This window comes from Varroa jacobsoni, unplaced genomic scaffold (genome assembly GCF_002532875.2).
Source record: "Varroa jacobsoni isolate VJ856 unplaced genomic scaffold, vjacob_1.0 scaffold_779, whole genome shotgun sequence".
NCBI classification, from domain to species: Eukaryota; Metazoa; Arthropoda; class Arachnida; order Mesostigmata; family Varroidae; genus Varroa; species Varroa jacobsoni.
Genome location: NW_019213681.1, coordinates 80322 through 100272, shown reverse-complemented (window position 1 = coordinate 100272; position 19951 = coordinate 80322). Strand labels below are relative to the sequence as shown.

The following is a 19951-nucleotide window of genomic DNA, read 5'->3' as shown; positions in this document are numbered from 1 at the left end:
TATTATTCATACATTACTATGAGGTCCTCGTCAGGTGCGGCCTCATAAGTTAGTGTAGGCTATTTATTCATTGATTTCTTGTCCAATCGTGTGCCGGCTTGTGCTGTTGCCTAAATTTTCTTCACCGATTTGGCTGTTGTTGATGTACTATCCCATATAGGAAAGCGCATTTCCGATACCTGGTCATTCACAACGTAGCCCACGACGGTTACCGGAGCCCCACGGATCCTAGTTCGGCCTGGCTCAGTCTAGTAGGCTGCTAACAAGCTGGAGAGAAGGAGACCTCGAAAATTGCTATCTCTGCCTCTCGTATCGAGACGTTATTCGCGGTTGTGCGATCGCCGCGACAATAAAATGGTACCTGGCTTACAAATGCTTACTACGCGTTGTTCTTTATTTCTATAACAGTTAGTAAGAAGACGGTAACCTAATTGTATGTCGCGCACATGCATGACAAGGGATAATTTCCTGGCGTTGTCGTTTTTTGCGTTTTAATCGTCCTGCTGTTGCTGCCTCTGCCTGTGCAGCTGCAACTCTTCCCCATTGAAAGGAGGCCGCCCCAAAAAGGTGCGTATTCTGCAATGACAATACAATGACCTTCTTACTGAAAGGCGCTAGCAACAACAACATTACAGACGATGCCTTGAAGTTGTGTCAGTACTTGTAGAGTAGACAGGCAGCGGTACGCAACACTAAATTGTAGACTAGATTGCCCTCTGCAGTCAAATGTATAATCGATTGAGTGTAGGACCATGTTTTGACCGATGTTGCGCCTTTCGCATGACAACACAATGACTAACAAAAATAACTCGGATGTTTCCTCGAACACGGGATAGTATATCGTTAGCGAATCGCCGTATTACATGTTGCATGATACTAGAAGGAGACAACGGCTTGGCCAGTAACGTTGCATATCCCATTGTGCTATACTATATGTATATACACAGACGCACGATAGTTTCGCAATATGTATGTGGCTTTAGGCCCTTTAATCGGCCTCAATTATATGCGTTGCAATGTTTTATTTACGGTGCCATCCTATGCGAACTTGGTTAGCTGTACTATATACCGCGGCGCACGCGACCCCGCAAGCGTTAGTACGTATCTGCACAAAGTGATCCGAAGAAACGGCCGGTGACGTTTTATTGCTTGACGAAAAATACTAACTTACCGGTCCACGTGTTCCGTTGGTCCTTCCGTCGCGTACCAGTTCGGCCACTTCATCGATGATAGTAAATTCTGAAGGGAATTGCCTCCCTTCTTGACTGAGAGTTAGATGTAAGTTTATTTGTTGCCCATTGAAAAATAGAGAGGTAACCGCTTCATCATCATTTGTGCCTCTTAAGCTTGATCCTTCTCACTTTAAATCAAATATATATATATATATAATGCAATTTCACTTTGACGGTATTATATGCAGTGGTGCTTTTTTACAGGGTATTAGCATTTGCTGAAGTTCAGTTTGTGCTAGTGCGCGTCTATTTTCTGTTTGGAAAACTCTTTGGAAGCCATGAAAATGCGTTCATAATCTTTTCCCGTCTGTTGGCTTCCGGCTAAGTTCGCAACCACTAGACCTGTTCTAAATTTTTTGTCTGCAGTCACTATCTCTTGACATGCAAATTGGGTCGGCAGCTGGAGCGTTACTTTTTGCCCTTTTCTCCTACGTTCCCTTCACCCTGCTTGTACGGCGGCCTTTTGGCTTGCCGCGATGCCGCTGCCGAAAAAAAAGCCGGCGTCCAAAAAAGAGCGATCAAGGGCTAACTTCCCACCATTTTTTTTGAAGACCAGTGCAAATTTGGAGACATGAGGTCAGTTTTCCACGCTGATTATGGGGGAGCGGGGGGGGGGAGAGAGAGAGCTCATCATGGGGGTTCAGGGCACTAAGGCGTTGTGTTTCATGTGCGCTCGTCTGAATACAGAGAGGCTGAAATCAGGCGTAACCTGTCAACTGAACTGGATTCGCTACGGAACAGACCACTTGATAATAAATTGAGAACGAGTACACAAAGTCGGTCCGTAACATCCACAGTGGAATTCTTTAGGAATGATATCGAACAGGACTCACCTCTTGATCAAACTAAAGGCTCGATTAGACTTTTGATTTTCACAAAAGCTTCAACTATTTCAGGCAAATTCAAATTGAGCTAATAGGTGTTAACCTGTATATTTGAAAACGAACATGACGTAATCGTAGTCTATTGTTGGTTCTACTATGATCTGTTACAACAGAATCAACGATAACATTTTGTGAAACAACCATTTGTCTCAGTCAAAGAAATTACTATTATCTTACTCGGCTGCCATGTACGATTAATAGCTCTGGTACATCCTAATCATAGGGCAAACAAAAGGCTTTATACCTACTAACACGCTCGGCATTACCAATGCAACAATTCCCATTCATCTCTAGCGTAAGTTCTAAATGTATTAACTCTAGTACAGCGAACGCTGTTTGCTAACCCTTCACAACTCCGAGATGCGCCGCTTTGTTTCTTCCATTAAATCGGTAGATTTACCTCTTTCAGGCCGACAAACCGAGGACAATACTTCAATTTCCAACTAAAAGCCAATACAGAATGGTACCATCATCCGTTCGGCTGAGGGCCATCTTTGGGGTTACAATAACGACTACCTAAGGTGAATGTCAATCGGGTATTCGTCGAAAAATTAGGTATGCCCCTGTGGGAACGCCACCTAGGTAAACTTTGCCTTCTCCCAGCGGCATCGACACTTGATATTGCCCACTTTGTATTCCTATGTTCTGCCTAAACGGTGTTAATAAATCCCATCCGATTTAGTACAGGTTACAGCAGCAGCGTAATGTGACGTTGTTCTTTGCCTTACAAATAAATTGTTTCTATTTGCAAATAGTAAGCAAGCGGCCTAATGTTTTTGCACCGCTACTGGCTTGAGCTTGATGATATTATATCGTAAACTAGGCAGTATAGATTTGACAGCGGAGTCTGTTGACTTAAATGGGTGCCCCTCCAAGTGCTGTGATCCGACCGGCCGCATTAGCCGTTACTAAATGTGTGTATGGCCCATATCTTGCGGAACCGGGGCAAGATAAAATGTTTGCCAATTAATAATAGCTACTGTTTCGTCCTGCCACATCACGCACAAACTTTTGTTGTTTGTATGTGATGTGGCATCTTTGAGACGCGTGGAGTGCAGCACTTCGTTTCCTACTTCTCGGAGTCGGCCACACAGAGGTCGCTTTTTCGGGGGTGATGGTGGTTATTGTTCTTATTGCTAAATAAGATACAGGTTAGCGACCCAAGATATTCATACTGAGCAAAGCACGCACTTTGTGAGCGGCCATGTACTAAGCCGGTCTCTATCGTATTTCACGGCTTTTTTACCGCTGATACTTTCGTCGAATTTACAGAACCCTGCTAAATTAAGTACGATCATATTCTAATAATGACGGAAAATTTGTAATAATACTGGAAAAATTGAGAGATTCCCATTCTATCCTTAAAAACGTAGTTCTTCTGGCTAGCTGTTTGTAGAACGCCGCCTAAAGCTGCAACAAACGACAATTTTGTCGTCAGGAGCCAATAAATAATGATAGTTGGATTGATTCACGTTTTTTGTCCAGTTAGAATACTGCTTAAACAATCGGCGCGAATGCGCGACGGTTAAGCGGATCTCTCGGAGCAATTTTTCTAATTGGTAAATGCCGACCAAGACAGCTTGGGCAAAACAGAATGGATATTGTTTTCAGTTTTGTGGGGCGCGAACGCCTCTTGGTATTATGACGTTCCGCACTCACAGAGCAGACGAGTAGGCCCGTGACAGGGTTGTTCGTTACGCTGTAATGGCCAGGCGATAGTATGGTTATTCTATAAAAACGCGTTTACTGCGTGATTTCATTTTTCTCGACACATCGCACAAATTTCCCTCGAAGCATTTTATTAGTAGAGCTAGCCTAGTGTTCTAGGAAGACTGCGAGCGGGCTCGCAAGTATATTGACGCAAACATAGCTCGTCATCGAAATCGAAAATTTCATAGACTGCAATGTTTAATACGGATACTTGTTTAAGCATTTAATCAGGTCGTGGTATAGTAGCGCGTAAGAACAGTCCGGTGTCACGATTAGAGAATTTTAACCTCAGAAATGTTTATCGTAATTTATCACGAAATAGTAGAAAATTAATGGTGCAGCAAACCCTTAAGGCATAATTTCTAATAGCTCGTCATTCTCGTTTAACTTACTAAAAGACAAAACACAGAACAGAGCTATATGTATATATATATATATATATATATATGTTTCGAAGTAGGTTTGCAGAGTTTACGTGTACTTTAAGGACACTTATAAGGGCCAATTAAATAAAGGCGGCTTTTGTACTTTAAGTTGTCTAGCATAGATTGCTCGATGAAGCACGCGAGAGTCCTTTGTTCGTACTTAAAGGGTCTAACTATTCGAAGGTTTTAGGTAAAAGCAAAAAATAGATGGTTTCTAGGCCATAGGAATCGACGACAGGAACAGCATCAGAAAGCACTTAGCTTCATTATTATCGTCGTCAATTGTTTTCATATCAACCTATCGTCCCACGGCTAAACTAAGAATAAACCTACAATCGACTCTAGCCGTTTTGAGAGACTTTTAGGATGCCTAAAACGCCTCGTATTAAATCCCTCTTTCTTTACAGTTTGGATATTAGCAGGGCATCTTGGTCTACATGCTACTATTTCCTTCCATATTGACCTTTATGACAAATTGCCCCCAAAGACTTCCTTATCACCTATCGCATCGCTTCCACCTCTGCACAAACAGCAATTTTCCAATAACTATGATTGTAGAATGGAGATGTATTTGCATGCTGTTAGTTGGTAGCTATGGGCAAAAAGATTATAATATGATTTTCATAGAACGTTAGTTATTGATTTCACGCAAAAACGTGGTCACAAAACGTTTGATGGCGGCCAATCATACACCGGTGACTCATTCGGTCTCGCTACATACAAGTCAATTTGAATAATAGTAATGCTGTCTGTATTCGTCATATAAATGCAAGAGCAATCGTATCTGGCTCTTTTCGTAGGGTACATCAGTAGGAAAGCCTGTCCCACGAGCATAAGAGGAATTCTATATGAATGATCTTTCGTTTTTGTAATTTCTCTCTTTCGCCCCTCATGTGAAGTTATGGCACAAGTAAACTCTTGGCCTACCGTAATGATCGTTCCTAACTTCCATATACATATCTATAGGTACATATTATTTCTACGTGTTAAAAAACGTCAAGTCTTTTATCATAACTGACAAGTGTAAGCCCAATGCAGAGCTTGTAGAAAATAACGGCGTCATATATTAGTAAAAAGATAAGGTAATTATTTGTAAGCCAATTGAGGCGCGAATCAGTCAATATTATCCGTTATCTTTAACCTTCCCTTCGCTTCGCTGTCGACCCAACCGTCAAGTTCAAGCATAAATAGATTGACAGCCCATATGATAAGGCCAATGTTTACCTGGGAGTATCCAAGGGCCGGATTCTAGTTTTTAAGATTTGGTCAATTCGAGGAATTATCTAACCTACGGAGATGTACCTTTTTATCCTGATATTATTAAAGATCCTACGCGTACATGTTTCATTTGCGTCTCACTGAAAGGGATATATCCATATCTTCAAGAGACTATAGGTGAGAATATGTACACGTAGGGACCAAGGCCTTGTACATCACCTGGGGCCAAGGAAAGAGCCAGCTGCTGCGGCAACAAAGACGCGGTTCATGGTTGCACATAACGCTTGTGACGATTTTTTTTTTATTTATCACAGAAGGGTTTTTTAAAGAAACCACTTCAGACTGCAGTCGACAGCAGGGCAAAGTAGTAGTGCCGCCATAGCCGTTGCAAGACAGTTCCTTAGTACTGGGCTCTTAAAGGGGCAGGGTCGAACGACTTTGGATAGGGAAGACCAAGCAGTGTATGCTGATTGGGGCGATAGTGTAGACCTATATCTCTAGGTTGTAACTACAGAAAGGATTCAAAGTTCTGGTGGCCTTGAGATGAGCGCAGTGGATGAAAAATGGAAAGCGTTGCTAGAAGACTTTAGCAAGAAATAAACACCAAATGCTTTTTCGGTGCACCGAAAGTCTCATCGAATCGGTGGAATTTAGGTCACAGTTACAATCCACTACCCGATGTTCCTCCATTGGCAGCAAGAAAGAGCAGTAATGTGTGGTTCAACATATCCAGATTACTCTAGCTGGTTTAAGACAGTAACAACGAGCACGTAAAGAGCTTCCATGTACACGGAGTTAGAGTCAACTGAAGTACCGGCTAGAATCTGATAGCGCAATACTACTATACCACAAAGTGCCAATCAATATTTTACATTTTCTGATCACCAGTGAGTTACCTAACATTGCATAAGTTAGCTATTGTTTTCGAAATTATAGGCTATAACTTGCATGCATGTCAGCAAATGGTAACGTCATTGTTTGCCGCTTTTGACCGTATATTCATTATATGCAAATTCATACATTTATTGGCAGACCCAGGAGCTCATAGAATGTTTCTCTTTCGCACAATCTCCATATTTTGCTTCTAGCTAATATAAAAGGTCTAGCTGAATGAAGCTATTGCAAGCGCTATGTGCATGATTTTCTGCTTGTCGATTGATCAGTATAAGACTACAATCATCCAATTATCATCAATCTACCCCCCCCCCCCCACACACCACCACCACTATAAAGCTAAAACAAACTAGCTAACAAAGTGGTCAAATGTCAAGATTTGTAGGCACTCAATCCTTCCTTCTATAGTAGTCTTCGGGTAGCAATACCCGACCTGTCATAACCTATAGTAATCTCAGAGAGAACGCGTTCATTTCTTCTGTGTCGCGTCCTCTACTTTCAGCTTGGAAGCCTAAAACACTGATCCGCAACTAACCTCGTCCTCCATAACTCTTCAAAAGAACGTTGTTGAACGCCGACAGTAGAACTATGAACAACCAAAAATTTTCCGTGAGATGAATGATTATATATAGCAGCAAAAGAGGTTTATATATCGAGGCCATATATATAGTAGTATATGCCAAGAGAAAGAAGTATGTGTCATCTGGGACACTCGCTCCGAGCGGAAGGTCTCCGCTAATAGGCCGCCAAAATTGACGAATGTCTGTAACCATTGAAAGATCCAGCGGGCGATGTGGGAACGGGAGCTACACCATCAATGCCTTTGTGAGCGGCTATGGATAGATCTATATCTGTCGTCATGAAAGCATTAGGAATAGTAGCAGTGTGCCCCCTATTGTGTACAAAAAATTTCCCGAGGAACACCAGAGAGGCTCAGACGGAAGAATAAAGGGGCTTACAAGCCTGTACCGAGCTCGTACATCATTGAATAAAAGGAAACGCTGTTGTGTTACCGCAGAGTTACTACGCAGTCACACACATAGTGTGCCTGCTGACTTATCACCCGTCCGCCACTGACCATTAGAAACTGCCTTTCGTGTAGAGCTGAGCTAAAACAAGCTATATCGATTTGTAATTAATAATGAATATCTCGCTATCATACCCTATATACACATATATCAACGAAGTCTTGCGGCAAGAATTCTTTAAACTGTTACTACTGCAAAGATTCATCGTTACTGGTATTGCCTACGCTCTGTTGTCCGGTATAGTCTCTAGACTATGACAACCGCAGTCTCGGAAGTGTTTGTTGTTTGAATCGAAATGGTGTCACTTCACAAAGGGATGTACGACATGTTTACTCTACTACACACCGTGGGGCAAAGTTCTCTCACAGGATATGTGTCTCCATGTCTGTAACTACCGTCGTTGATTCATGTGGTAGAAGTCTTTCGCCAGAAAGCAACAGCGTGAATCCACCGACGACCACAACTTGAGATAATTACGTAATTACGAAATAAGTTATTACGAACGCAAAGCGGACAGATCTCCGCAGCAAGTGAACGTGTAAATCTTCAACGTCATCCCAAATGGCTAAATGCAGCTGTTTCCGTCTTGAGGAACGTAAACGAAAAAGTCATTACGTTTTAGCTTATCACCAATACGGGAGCTTAAAATCGCTCTGATACAAATAACCAACCAAGTCCATCATGTGACCCACCTAGAACAATTACCATTACGAGCAATGGCAGCCTCAAACGAAATTTACCTCTCATAGAAAGCTAGCCACATATTATTCTGTCAAACAGATTAATACCTGTTTATTAGGTTTAAAAAATTTTGATTTTTTTTTGAAAGTCGGGTGGGCACAGCCCAGTGTGCGCACCTGGTGACTACAACGATATCTTTACTATGATCAATGAGACGCACTTTACGCTGCACGAGGCGTCTTTCGATCAAATAAAAAAAAAGGCGCATAACTATAGAAGCGCTGAGTTCGACTGGCTAATCTTTTAAACAATCGTTACTGCTCTACTTATACCTAAAATCAAGTTGACAACAAACTATTTCCGCATTGCTAGCTAAAAGTTATATGTTTTACCTAATAATTTTTCTTTGTTACGTTTTCGTTCACAATAAGAGGCTAAAAACGACGCAGACTTTCAAAGCATCAGTCACAAAGGTGTCTTTCATTTTTGCACGTAGAGGGCCGCCAGTTGGCACAGCAATGTTGTTGTTATTGTCATCATTGTTATAACCAGCAGCGAAATCCGATGGATGAATAGAACTATGACGTATCTACGCTCTCATTCGTTTCGGCAAAAATTGTGTGAAAATAAAAAAAAAACAAAAAAAAAAAAACGACAGAATGACGATAGAATAGAAAGGGCCTAAAGTTGCTTCATTTCGACACGCAACTGGATACACTGACAGATCAGACAGATGATATCCAATTGGACTGAAGGAAGATATTCGTTTGTGCGCCTGTTTGTTCACAGCATTACATTAAACTAGATATTCAAATATGCGCGGGTAACACACTGTCGGTCTGAATGACAAAACTACCGATCGACCCGTTTCCCCTATATATAAGTCACTGTCTTTCAGGAAGTGCAATTCTCATGGGTAATAAAAGCCTGTGTTGAATAACCTGCTATATATATTATTAATTAATATAGACTATTATAGGGTCCGTTCGAATGTATCGTGAGAATATGAAAGGGGAATTGATTTCTTTAGTATTCGTACCACGACGGGCGTCAAGTCGTGACAGCTTCACCGAATTATAATTCCATCATCGATGATATTTACTGAGACGTCCCTGTCATTCTTCTAACATTCACACGATATGAGCAAGCGATAGCTGACTGATATTAGGGTATATCTTAAAATTACTCATTGCAACAAGAAACTGAAACACATATCTTGTAGTTCAGCTTTACGTTCACGACGCACCCTCTATATGAGCTTCGTTCGTTTGAGAAGAATATACCAAACGAAAAAGGAGATACTAGTTTTTCCGTTAATTTCTTGTAAATAGTTGACGCTTGAATAACTGTTTACAGTGTTCCTTCCGAAAGGAAAACCATTTGTAAGAGCCCTATGGTAACCGCTTGTCCTTAAGAACAAAATAACGGCTATATGGCGCAAGGTATTTCTAAATAGTGCACTGGTAAGATAAATGAAGCCTGACTTAAAGCAGCAATGGCCTGGTAAAGTGACTGATACGTGCGCTATTAAAGATAGGCTAGTGAACCTAAATTTTTCTACAATGGCCTTTAAATAGACTCGCAAACTAACAGGCGTCTCCGCGGACACTGTTTGGAGCGAATAGCTAACTTGTCAAACCTCTTAAGGTCCTTGAGATTCTTGAATTGGAACCCTCTGATATTGTACGATATTTATTTCGGTAGAGTCGCTCGCGGTGGATGGGGTAACCGCGCCTACTCAATCAGAAACGTAAACACGTGGCAGTAGCGTAAAGTATAAAGAGCGTATATCCGCTTCGCTGTTACATGATAAATACAGATAAACGTACTAACTGAATCGGAAACTCCATCAGTTTCCCGCACGCCTCAAGGATCGGCTAGACGGCCACAGTAAATTTGGCGCGTCTGGTTGATTCGTTCGTGAGTGATCTGTATTGCCGTTTCGTCCCCTGTTTGACGCCAAAAAAACAAGGCAGGAGGAAAAAAAGTTGTGCAACAGATCTTATCTGACGCTGTAACGGTTGTCACAGGTGTCTAGTTAGCTGCCTATCGTAGTCTAGTGGTCAGATAGAAAAAAAAAACTATTCCACATACGATGAGCATCGCAGCGGAAATTCAAGCAACAATTAATGGTATCATTGTATTGCTACATTGTCATTTTATTTCTTGTCCCTTCCTCGCGTTGTAGTAAGCGTACTACGTGTGCAGTAATGTTTGGCATAAAAAAGAAGAAGACGAGGGGGTAATATCATTTATCAGAGGTGATACAGTTTGATAGGTCATGGTCCATTTTGCCAACGGCAGGAGCGACGGTTCAAAAGGGCAGTCGCTGATAGTTGTACTCACACAGAAATCCGCATCAGCAGTGGTCGACCACAGCGTCGCTGTTTGTTTATGTCAATAAACAGGTCAAACAGACAAAAGTGCCGTGTCCCATCGCGCCGTGCTACGATATCCTTGCTGCAGCAGGGCTGGCGGCAACAACAACGACAACAACAACAACAGCAACAAGTTGATACAATATATAGCTAGACAGGCGGGGATGAGTCCGACGAGCAGAACGCCAAAGAGACGCCCGCAAATATTCGAACAGGCGCCAAGGACGTTGTGCAGCGTCTGCATGAGGGGATCGCGGCCGCGATCCGGTTGGTTTTGGTTTGCCTGCCGTCGCGCGTGGCTAGATAGCAGCAGTCAGCGTTCATCGGGACTGGTCACGACGACAATAATAATAACAAAATATTGTAACAAATATAACAGCATTCTACATTTGCATCCATAGGCGGCACGTGGATTAGCGGGAGATTCTGACGGCGAGGCAGACGACGGACGAGGTAAGTAAGTGAATATGGTCATTTCACGGTCAATTGACGTCTAACAAAAAGCTGATTGGGACATCTCGTGTTACAGTTAGCATTGCTAGCTTCTGTAAATATGTGCATATAATTAGCGACATCCGTAGTCGTGATCGTATCTTGGAAAAACTGCCTATCACAACACGTTCCCTTTTTTCCTTGTCGATATGTAGCAAGTTGGTATTTATGCATAGGTGACAGGCTTATAAGCGGTTGATACTGAGCCTATATGTATATATATATAGAACGAGTGCCTACTCGCATAATCGAAGTATGAAGTGTATTGCTTCAGATAAATATCAATAGAGGAAAACGCCTTAGAGTGGCATACAATTCGATAATAGCAACAACGTTACGATTCATCTGTTCACCTATATTTGGACGGTACGATTTTTATAGCCATACGATTTTCATGTAGAAATAGGTTTTGATAAGATGTTTAAACTTTGCGGTCTTCAGTTCGACGTGAGTGTATATCGCAAGAACGCTCACGTCTTCCGTTTTCTGACAGAAAAATGTCTCTGTGAGATGAAGTGCGATTCAGGCCGACTTTGAAGGCCATCATTCCATAGCACTAGCTGCAGGCTGGCGCTCGAATACGAACAGATTTGTAAGTGTTTGATTCGTGCCTGAGTGGTTTCAAGAGAACACTCCTCGCAGTAGACCATATCACAAGGTCATTTTACGTAACATGAAACGGCTCAGTGTCTATCGTCTGCTGATCGGCAGACAGACCATGGAAAAAATATTCATTTTTTCTCGTATATCACTGCTAAGTTTTGGCGCACCCTAATCAAGACCTTACAGCGTCACAACTAGCCAAACAATGCATCTATAGAGAATCAGCTGTTTAGTGAACAAGGTATCCAAACAAAAACACGTTAGCCGTAACACGCCGTGGTCAAAGGAAACACTTAAAACTCCGGCGATTTTGATGCTACTGACCGACAAGTTAATCAACGGCGTGGATCGTACGCTTAGCTAACTATTCACTATGCAAGCGAACGTTTACAAAATACGATTGAGCTTCTGGCAGTCTCACAAGAAACTATACCGTACGCATTTGAGTATTCTATGAAACGTCCCAGTGAGGCGGTCGCTACGCCCGTCTTTTTCCTGAAAAAATGTCAAAAAAACCTTATAATGCGCTAATAATTAAACGTTCAAAACTGTAACCGACGGGCCATTATTGGAATATGGGGTGGGTTTCAGTTTATACTGCCCTTAACCTGTGTGGCCTAAGGAATTTCGTTCGTAAGCCAACAAAAATGAATGAGTTACATTACGCAGGACAACGGGATATTACAGGATATCACAGTTTTGGTCACCGGCAGCTTGGATTCTCTTTGATCCATTGCAGTCGCTCACGATTTGTACCGGCCTAATTGGACCAATCTCCAGAGATAACATTACTTTTGCCTGCTGTGACGTAACTGGTGGAAATTATTGCACATATAAGCTGTCTGGGTAAGAAAAAGTGCCAGCTTAGTTTAGCGATGTCAGTCACATGCTGTGGACAAAGAAGGTTCTTCTAGACACCAGCATAACTGTTTCTGGCGACTGTGGTCCTGCCCTGCTTCCTGGAGAAGGCGCGTCGTCCGATCTGTTGCAGACCAAATCGCTCTTAACAATGCGTTGTGTCCTGTAACTTTGAAACGAGGCCGTCAAACAGAACAAGGTCCAGTTCACCAATAAATGGAGGAAAAAACGTTATGAAACGTGTCATCTCCGTCTAAAACCTAAGGCGTGGAAACGTGCCGGTTGCAACGTGGACAGTTCTAGACAGAAAGATCCCACCTATTTTTTCTTGCCATTAAAGCTACAATGTACGCTCACGCCCCACTGTATCTGACCAAAGGAGAAAATGTGCACACGCCTAAGTTCATTGATCATAATGCCAGCTTGCTTCCAGCTCTATTGGACATGGCGCCGAGGGATTCTAAACAGAGATAAGAATAATGTCTGCCTTTAACTGAGTCTTATATATGTATGAAGTAACACTATTCTTTCTTCTATTTGCCTGCCTCTTTCAGCGTAAAAAAAAAGACAATAAATAAATGTCTAACTAAAGATATAGCTAACGGTGTGGGCCAGCTTTCGAAAACAGATTCATCGATTCTAAGCGGTATTCTCTGACAGATTATAGTTTACAAGGCAGCTTATTGCCCGATAGGTCGTTGGCAACGTCACTGATATGGGCCAATATTAACAGCCTGATGTGACATAGGGCTAGTTAAAATAAATCCGTGTTTTCATTTGCAGAAATGATCTTTGGGTAGGCAGGCAGGCTAAACGGTTGAGCCAGTTATGAGCTATCAAGATAGTGCGCGAATAAGACAAACCAAGCATAATATATTTGTATCCGATTTTTTCGATCCTAGTTATTTGCTCAGTTTTATTTTCGATGGAGAGAGGATAAAGTTGATTCCTTTACCATCGTTAATTCCAACTCAGTTAAATGCCTCTCCATAAACTCTAGGGACCTGTTTATAGACATCGGTAAAACAATACCTTTGTTTACAGATTAGAATATAATTCTGCGGCAGATTTCTCTGGAGAATACCTGACTAAGATTCAGTTTTGTTTGTAAAGGAAAACAGCTATGCTTAACTAAGGCGATATTAGACATAGAAACGAAAAGCAATTATTTATTAAGGTTTTTTTAAGGGTCGAAATCGTATGCAACGTAAACTCTTCGTTGTGCAGCCTCAGGTCACACAGGCAAGAAAAAGAAGTACGTGCACGACAGTGTACAAGATATAAATGTTAGGCCCAGTCGATGCGGTAGTTTGGAAAACTGAAGCGTAAGGTAAATCAGAAATTTCCGGTTGAAACTCTGTTAGCGACGTATGATCATGGTAATTATGGTAAAGAACGCTAAGGATATTCGCTAGACCAAAGCTATTGTACTACTACCCAGATCTGCCCCATTGGTTTGTATCAACGATGACCGTTTTCACAAACTAGTAAATCTCTCTGTTTAGCCTCTTAAAGGTGTTAGCCCAAGAGAAGTATCGGAGAAAAAGGTTGTTGTGTTTATGTCCCTTTAAGCGTCTGCATTGTGTAGTAACGCATGGGAGATTTGTGCAGCAGGCTAGGCATATCCCAATAGATATCGATCGTAGCTCGGCCTGTTGCTCTCGATGAGCAAGCAATGATTTTCTCCACATGAATGCTCCGAACTATGGATCTTTATGGCCCTCTCTCCCGTACTTTTCTAAGAGTCGTGTTTGAGCGCCGACGGGAGAACCAGCCTGCGTAGGCCATTCTTGTCATAAGGCGAAGTAGAAAAAATCTAGCAGACAATGCTCTAAGAAATACCAAGCTAATGACTGTGGGGTCCGTTAGCCAGGAGAGGGACAGGAGATAACTCTGTTAGATACGCCGTTAGACACGCGTTGCCTAGGACTCCTTTGCCTGGTGGGATTACGAAAAAAAGCACAAAAGAATAAAGAAGAAGCTTCGATCAACCCGATTATGTGGGTTTTAGTTTGCTTTTTAGTTGGGCTTTAGATACTTTCTGGCCAGGCAATAGGTGATTGTATAGTGTTGCCTTTAACCATAAGCATGATAGATACGAAAAATACACAGTGATGAGCCATTAGAATGAAAAGCTGCAACGCGCAGGCAAAAGCGACTTCAACCCTGGTAACATTTACTTAAGCCCGCTGTTTATGTATGTTAGTGCCCTAACAGTCTACAATCTGCTTTCGGTTTGGTACGCAACAAATGGCCTATTGAGAAAAGGCTTAGGGTGAAACGAGTCGGAGTGCTTGAACAGTGCGCTCAGGGTGTGCTGTTGCCAGGACCAACAAAAGCAGCAGGTTATACACTGGTGCCTTCGAATCTGAGCATTGTAGTGAAGAAATACTACGTAGAGAAATACGTTCGTATATTAGTCTGTTTCTACGTGAGGGGGTAAAAAGCAAATGATAGATAGAAAAAAAAAAAAGAAGAAGTTGAGACGTCAAGTACAGTGCTAAAGCGCAAATGACCATTGTTCAGCAGTGAATTTTTACTATTATTATGATGGGGCTGGTTGGGTAGTTTGCAGCGTACATACTATGCGGCCGGAGAAGGGCTATGCACCTAAAGAGGCTTGATTTGCTTACGAGGATGGCTAGGTAGTAACAAGCGATGATACCCTCATACGTGAGGTAGCTCAATAGTGGAAAGTGATACTGTCCAAATGATGCCTTGCGCGTATTCTTGTAATAGTATCGAATCAATCGTTAATGTCTGAACCATTATTGGCCAGACGACATAGCTATACTTCACAGCTTTATGATCGCACTAGAACAGAGAGTGGCCATAGACTCAATATAGTCAAGCTCATAATTATACAGAATATATATATATATATATATTAATACAGAAGATCGGTGAGTAAGCGTAATATATATATATATATATATATATATATATAAGGATATTTTAGTGAAGTTTAATACTAAATGTTTGAAACGTGTATTAAAATTTTATGCCACATTAACATATAATTTGCATACTCAGTAGTCTACGTCTCCGGTTGATACCTACCTACTTGGGCTTTTATATATAGTGTGTTTCAACAAATTATATAAGAATAGTGCAGCTAGAGGAGGGCAAACTGGCTGAATAATTGATTAATATATACATATGTATATGTATAAATCATCGAGTGCTTTTAATAACTATATTGTTGATGCTACATTTGTCATCGTTCTATTTGCTCACTCATTCATTACTTATTATCTTATATTATATATACAAATATGTAGCTTTACATCGAAGGTTGCTTTTGTCTGTCCTGTTCGCCTGATTTCTTTTTCATGACTAATGAAAACCTAACGCAGGTACGGTATAGTCCTATTTGTAACTAAAAAACATGAAGTCACTTTGCACAATTCAAGTACCGTGGCAGATGGGTGTGCCAACGCTAAGGACACTCGCTGTTTCTTGGCGGTAGTCGCAAGCGGCAGTAGTAAAACGGGTTAAGGGGCTTTGAGCACGACGGCGTGTTAGATTACATAGCGCGGAGAACACTACACGGCAATCACAGACAAACCACTATCCGCACGGGTGCCCAGTATATTCTTTGGGGCGCTCCGAAGCTGGAACAGAAAGACTATACATAACGAAGGAGTTTAAAAGGGCAATGATTCATAAAACAAAAAAAAAAAAAAAAAAAAATAGATCTTGATTACGATAGGGGCAAGTTCATCACTCCCTCGTCTGTCTACTCGATCTGATTCGTCGCGTCGTAACGGTCTTGTCGTAAGAAGACTCGATCGTCTAGACAGTGACGGCTGTTCTATAATCATCCGCTGTTCTTATCTCGGCGCTAAATCTACCTCATCTACAACAGCAAACATATAATTGATACACACATACATGTCCACACAAATCTATTATTATCAGACTGATTTCATTATACTGACGATGATCATTTTGGTGAATGCCGTGATGGTGGTAGTAGTGTGCGATAAAGGAGAGGTTGGTTAAAGGGAGGCACGAGAAAAGAAAGCATGCAAGAATCGTAATTGTTGGGCCTGCGCGTTCATCTCTAGTTATCCTCATGCAGAAAAACATTAAAATATGGGTGAATATTTGTGACGAAAACGTCGACAGACTGACATTACTTAGCTTGTTCATAATCGATTGAAGTAAATCTTTAGTATGGGCGCAGACTGAATACATGTCGAGAGCATTGCATCGCATGTTGAATCATATCTGAATAATGCAAAACATTTAAAAGAATAATTTTTGTTGTCATATGTATAAATGGACACTGATTGAAATCGGTCGCTCTTGGCTAAAATATCGTAATTATGTAGGATTGCCACGTTACTTAATAACACAGGTAAGAATCATCTAGTGACGTGCCCGAACAATTGCCAACGTACTCTTATGCGCGACTTCTATAAAATCTTAGGTCTTCTCAACTTGGATAATGCAACATGTTTGAAACGTTCAACCGTTGCAATATACATGGCTGGCCATCGCACTTCGTTGTCTACTCTTCTCCCCATAAAAAAAAATGTATGTATGTATGTATGTATATATATACATGCGTATCCCCTAACATTTAATCACAAGGCAAGAACAGAAGATGTTTATTCGAATTGTAGATAAGCCATCTTAAATAATGAACAAAAATTGTAAGATGCAGTGGTATCAGTAGCAATAATTATCATCATGATATTGAAAACAGTGATGGTATTTGTTCGCTGGATGAAACGCACTTACCACCGCCATTCTCGTAGGCAAGGTACGGGAATCGCCAAACGTTGCCGAGTCCGACAGCGTAGCTGACGCAACCGAAGATGAAATCGAGTTTGCCCCCCCAGTTGCCGCGGACCGGCAATTCCTCTTCGGAGTCGCCAGGCACGCACTTGGCGGGCAGGGGTCCAGCTTCCTGATCATCATACACGAGTTCTCCTTTGCCATCATAGGCGAGCTCGTAGCGGGTTCCACCCGCACTGTCCTGGCTCTTCATCAGTGACTTCTGCCCTAACCGGGCTTCAGTTGAAATCCTGTCTCCTGTTGTTTCCGACGCACTGTCCGTATGCAATTGTATGATGGCACCGATGGCTTTAGAAGTGGGTCAACTTGCCACCTACTCCCAGCACTGGGCAAATGGTAGTGTTTTGTTTTCCTTTGTGCGGTAGAGTTTTTCTGGGTATTTTTTTGTTCGGACGGCGTTCTTTCCACAAGTTGTTATTGGCGGCAACCCTCCCGAGACGGTGCTATCAACAATGATAGGTTCGGTGCCCTTTCTTCAAGTATTCCTGGTTTTGCTCTACGGTCTCTAATATCCGTGCAGCTGTTGTCTTCCTCGAACTCTGCTGAATTCTATTCGCCCTGAGTTTTTTCTTTCTCCAGTTGTACGTAGAGATTCACCGCCAGTCCGACCTTCTTTCCACTGCTCTCGGCAGCGGCGGCGCCACCGGCAACTACACTGGCGGCACTCACCCTGGCCGTCGCCGCGTTCTGGCTGCAAACGAGGCGGCGGTACCTGGCGCTGCTGCTACTTCGGCCGTATTCGCGACTAGCGCGACTGGTGTAATGTTGCGACGGCTGCTGCGTCGGGTGATCCTCTTTGCGGTGTTGCCGATCGTGGCGATGATCGTCGGTATCGCGATGTTGTTAGTGCCCGAGTTAATACTCTGGCTGTGGTCCCCTCTGCTGTCTATGACGACGACGGCGGCGGTGGCAGCGGCAATGTTTCTCTCGCTGCACTCTCCTAGTAGCGGCTCGTCTCGTGCCGCTCGCCTTCGGTAGCTGCGGCCGTCGCTGCTACACTTGATGGTGGTGTTGCAGTCGCTGCCGGCGACACCAGCAACCCTTGATGTTAATATCGTTGATGTTGACGCTTGTGTTCGTGATGATGGCGCTGTTGATAGTGACCTCAATGACGACGCAGATTCTGATGTCCTTGTTGCAATAGACCTGAAAGACCCGACTTCCGGGGGCGTCCTTGTTTCCTGTTGCCGTTCTGACTTGAGCTTGGCTGATGCGGACTCACCATAACCGCCGGTAGAAATGATAAGACAGCGGACTTTGATGCCGTCTGTGCGGAATCGATGACAACCGCTGCTAACGTGTTCGCTTCTGTCCAAGCAGTCGTAGATAGAAGTCGTACGACAACAATATACAATTATCTAAGGGGAAGGTGTAGTGACTGAACGTCTCAGAAGCCACCTTAGGACTTGTGGGCCTGCAGGCTCCAGAGGCACTATCCGTTTACGACGTCTTACGAGATCTGGAGGAGAGGTAGAATGGCAGCTTTTGCTTAACGAAGCCGAGACGTCGAAATGCTTTCTGACACAATACGGCGGGATTGCCTTTCACGAAATAAATAAAACTGGGGCCTATTAATTTAGTTAATTATGTATCTAAATGGATACACACCTTCTCGGGAATTGGGTTAACAGATCGTACTATACAGGTTGTGTTGCTGAACCACGGCCGGTGACAAAGGCGCTCGTTAGGGGTACAGAAATAGAGCTCGCGCAAGGGTACAAGTAAACAGGCTGTGAAGATCAAACTGCGTCCAAAAAAGCATCACGAAGACGTCTTGTTTAGCCGCGAATGCAAAGGCGTATTGGCTATTGTCGTAAATGCAATGTGAGGTGCAATCGCGTGATCCTGCATGATAAACGCAATGCGCTTAGTATTAGGTCGAGTTTGTTTGTTTATTTCTTACAGTTGTATTCGTGTTCGGTCGAAAAGAACTGTAGTTCTAACTAATAACGAATACTTTTCGCATAGGATCAAAGAAATAGTAAGCGGCTAGCCGCGTGAAGGCTTCGGTATGGCAGACGCTCACAGAAGACGAAAGAGAGAATTTCTAAGAACTCCCATCTGAAGTTAATAAGTTGAATGCCTTAAATGGAACGCGATGTACCGCTGCCAGAAGCCAGCTATCGAAACGATAGGCGTCGTTTGTAATCGAACCCAGAAAGAAGCTGACAGTGAAGGGAGACAGAGCCACTCAAGCAACGATTTATCCGATGACTCAGGATTGGGGCTCGATAGTGACGTACGCTTGAATCGAGTACATGGCACAAACGAAGATGACAATGGCTGGCATGTGCGTATCGTTATAGTTCACTGTGAGGTCCACCATTGTGGAAAGTTAACAAGTCATTGAGCCTCCTGCGATTGGTTTTGGCGATATCTCTCGTCAAGATCTGATTAAGGAGTTGGTGAAAAGCGTAGCGTATGGTACGACTCACCTATCGTCATTAACTATAAAAGATCGCGGCTTGAAGACACACAGTACTTGAGTCCTCACTGGGTGTAGATAAGGACAGTGATTCGCCTGCGCAGGCCAAATGCGTTACTAAAACGCTAAATCCGTCAATCAAAATTAGTCGTAACAGAAGTAACAGCAGCAACAATAATACAGTAGTATCTCATCTGTCGTCCAACACGTATCCACTCACTGAATCGGTCTGTCAGCTATGACGCTTCAACCATCACTATTTTCTGGGGCCTAGGTCGACCTTCGCAACCTTCATCGTCACTTCATGCTTTGCTTCC

The 19951-nt window shown here is 42.7% G+C and overlaps 2 protein-coding genes and 1 long non-coding RNA gene across 4 annotated transcripts in view; 1 reads left to right on the top strand and 2 right to left on the bottom strand.

The window, feature by feature from the left end:
- LOC111263634 (sodium- and chloride-dependent GABA transporter 1) overlaps positions 1-18482 on the bottom strand; it is a 33404-nt gene extending 14922 nt beyond the window's left edge. Inside the window, exon 1 of the mRNA XM_022838905.2 lies at positions 17153-18482. Within this exon, the coding sequence (XP_022694640.1) occupies positions 17153-17402 (250 nt within the window). The 5' untranslated portion in view covers positions 17403-18482. The remainder of the gene's footprint in view (positions 1-17152) is intronic.
- Positions 367-1280, bottom strand: LOC147753055 (uncharacterized). Its single transcript, XR_015312391.1, has 2 exons — positions 1172-1280; positions 367-576 (listed from the first exon to the last, which is right to left on the bottom strand). It is a non-coding gene; the product is annotated as an uncharacterized LOC147753055 (long non-coding RNA).
- The window catches only part of LOC111263636 (uncharacterized), a 32034-nt gene continuing 20272 nt past the window's right edge, over positions 8190-19951 (top strand). For both annotated transcript variants that reach the window (XM_022838918.2, XM_022838913.2), the window contains exon 1: positions 8190-10903. The gene's annotated coding sequence lies outside the window, so the exon portion shown is untranslated. The remainder of the gene's footprint in view (positions 10904-19951) is intronic.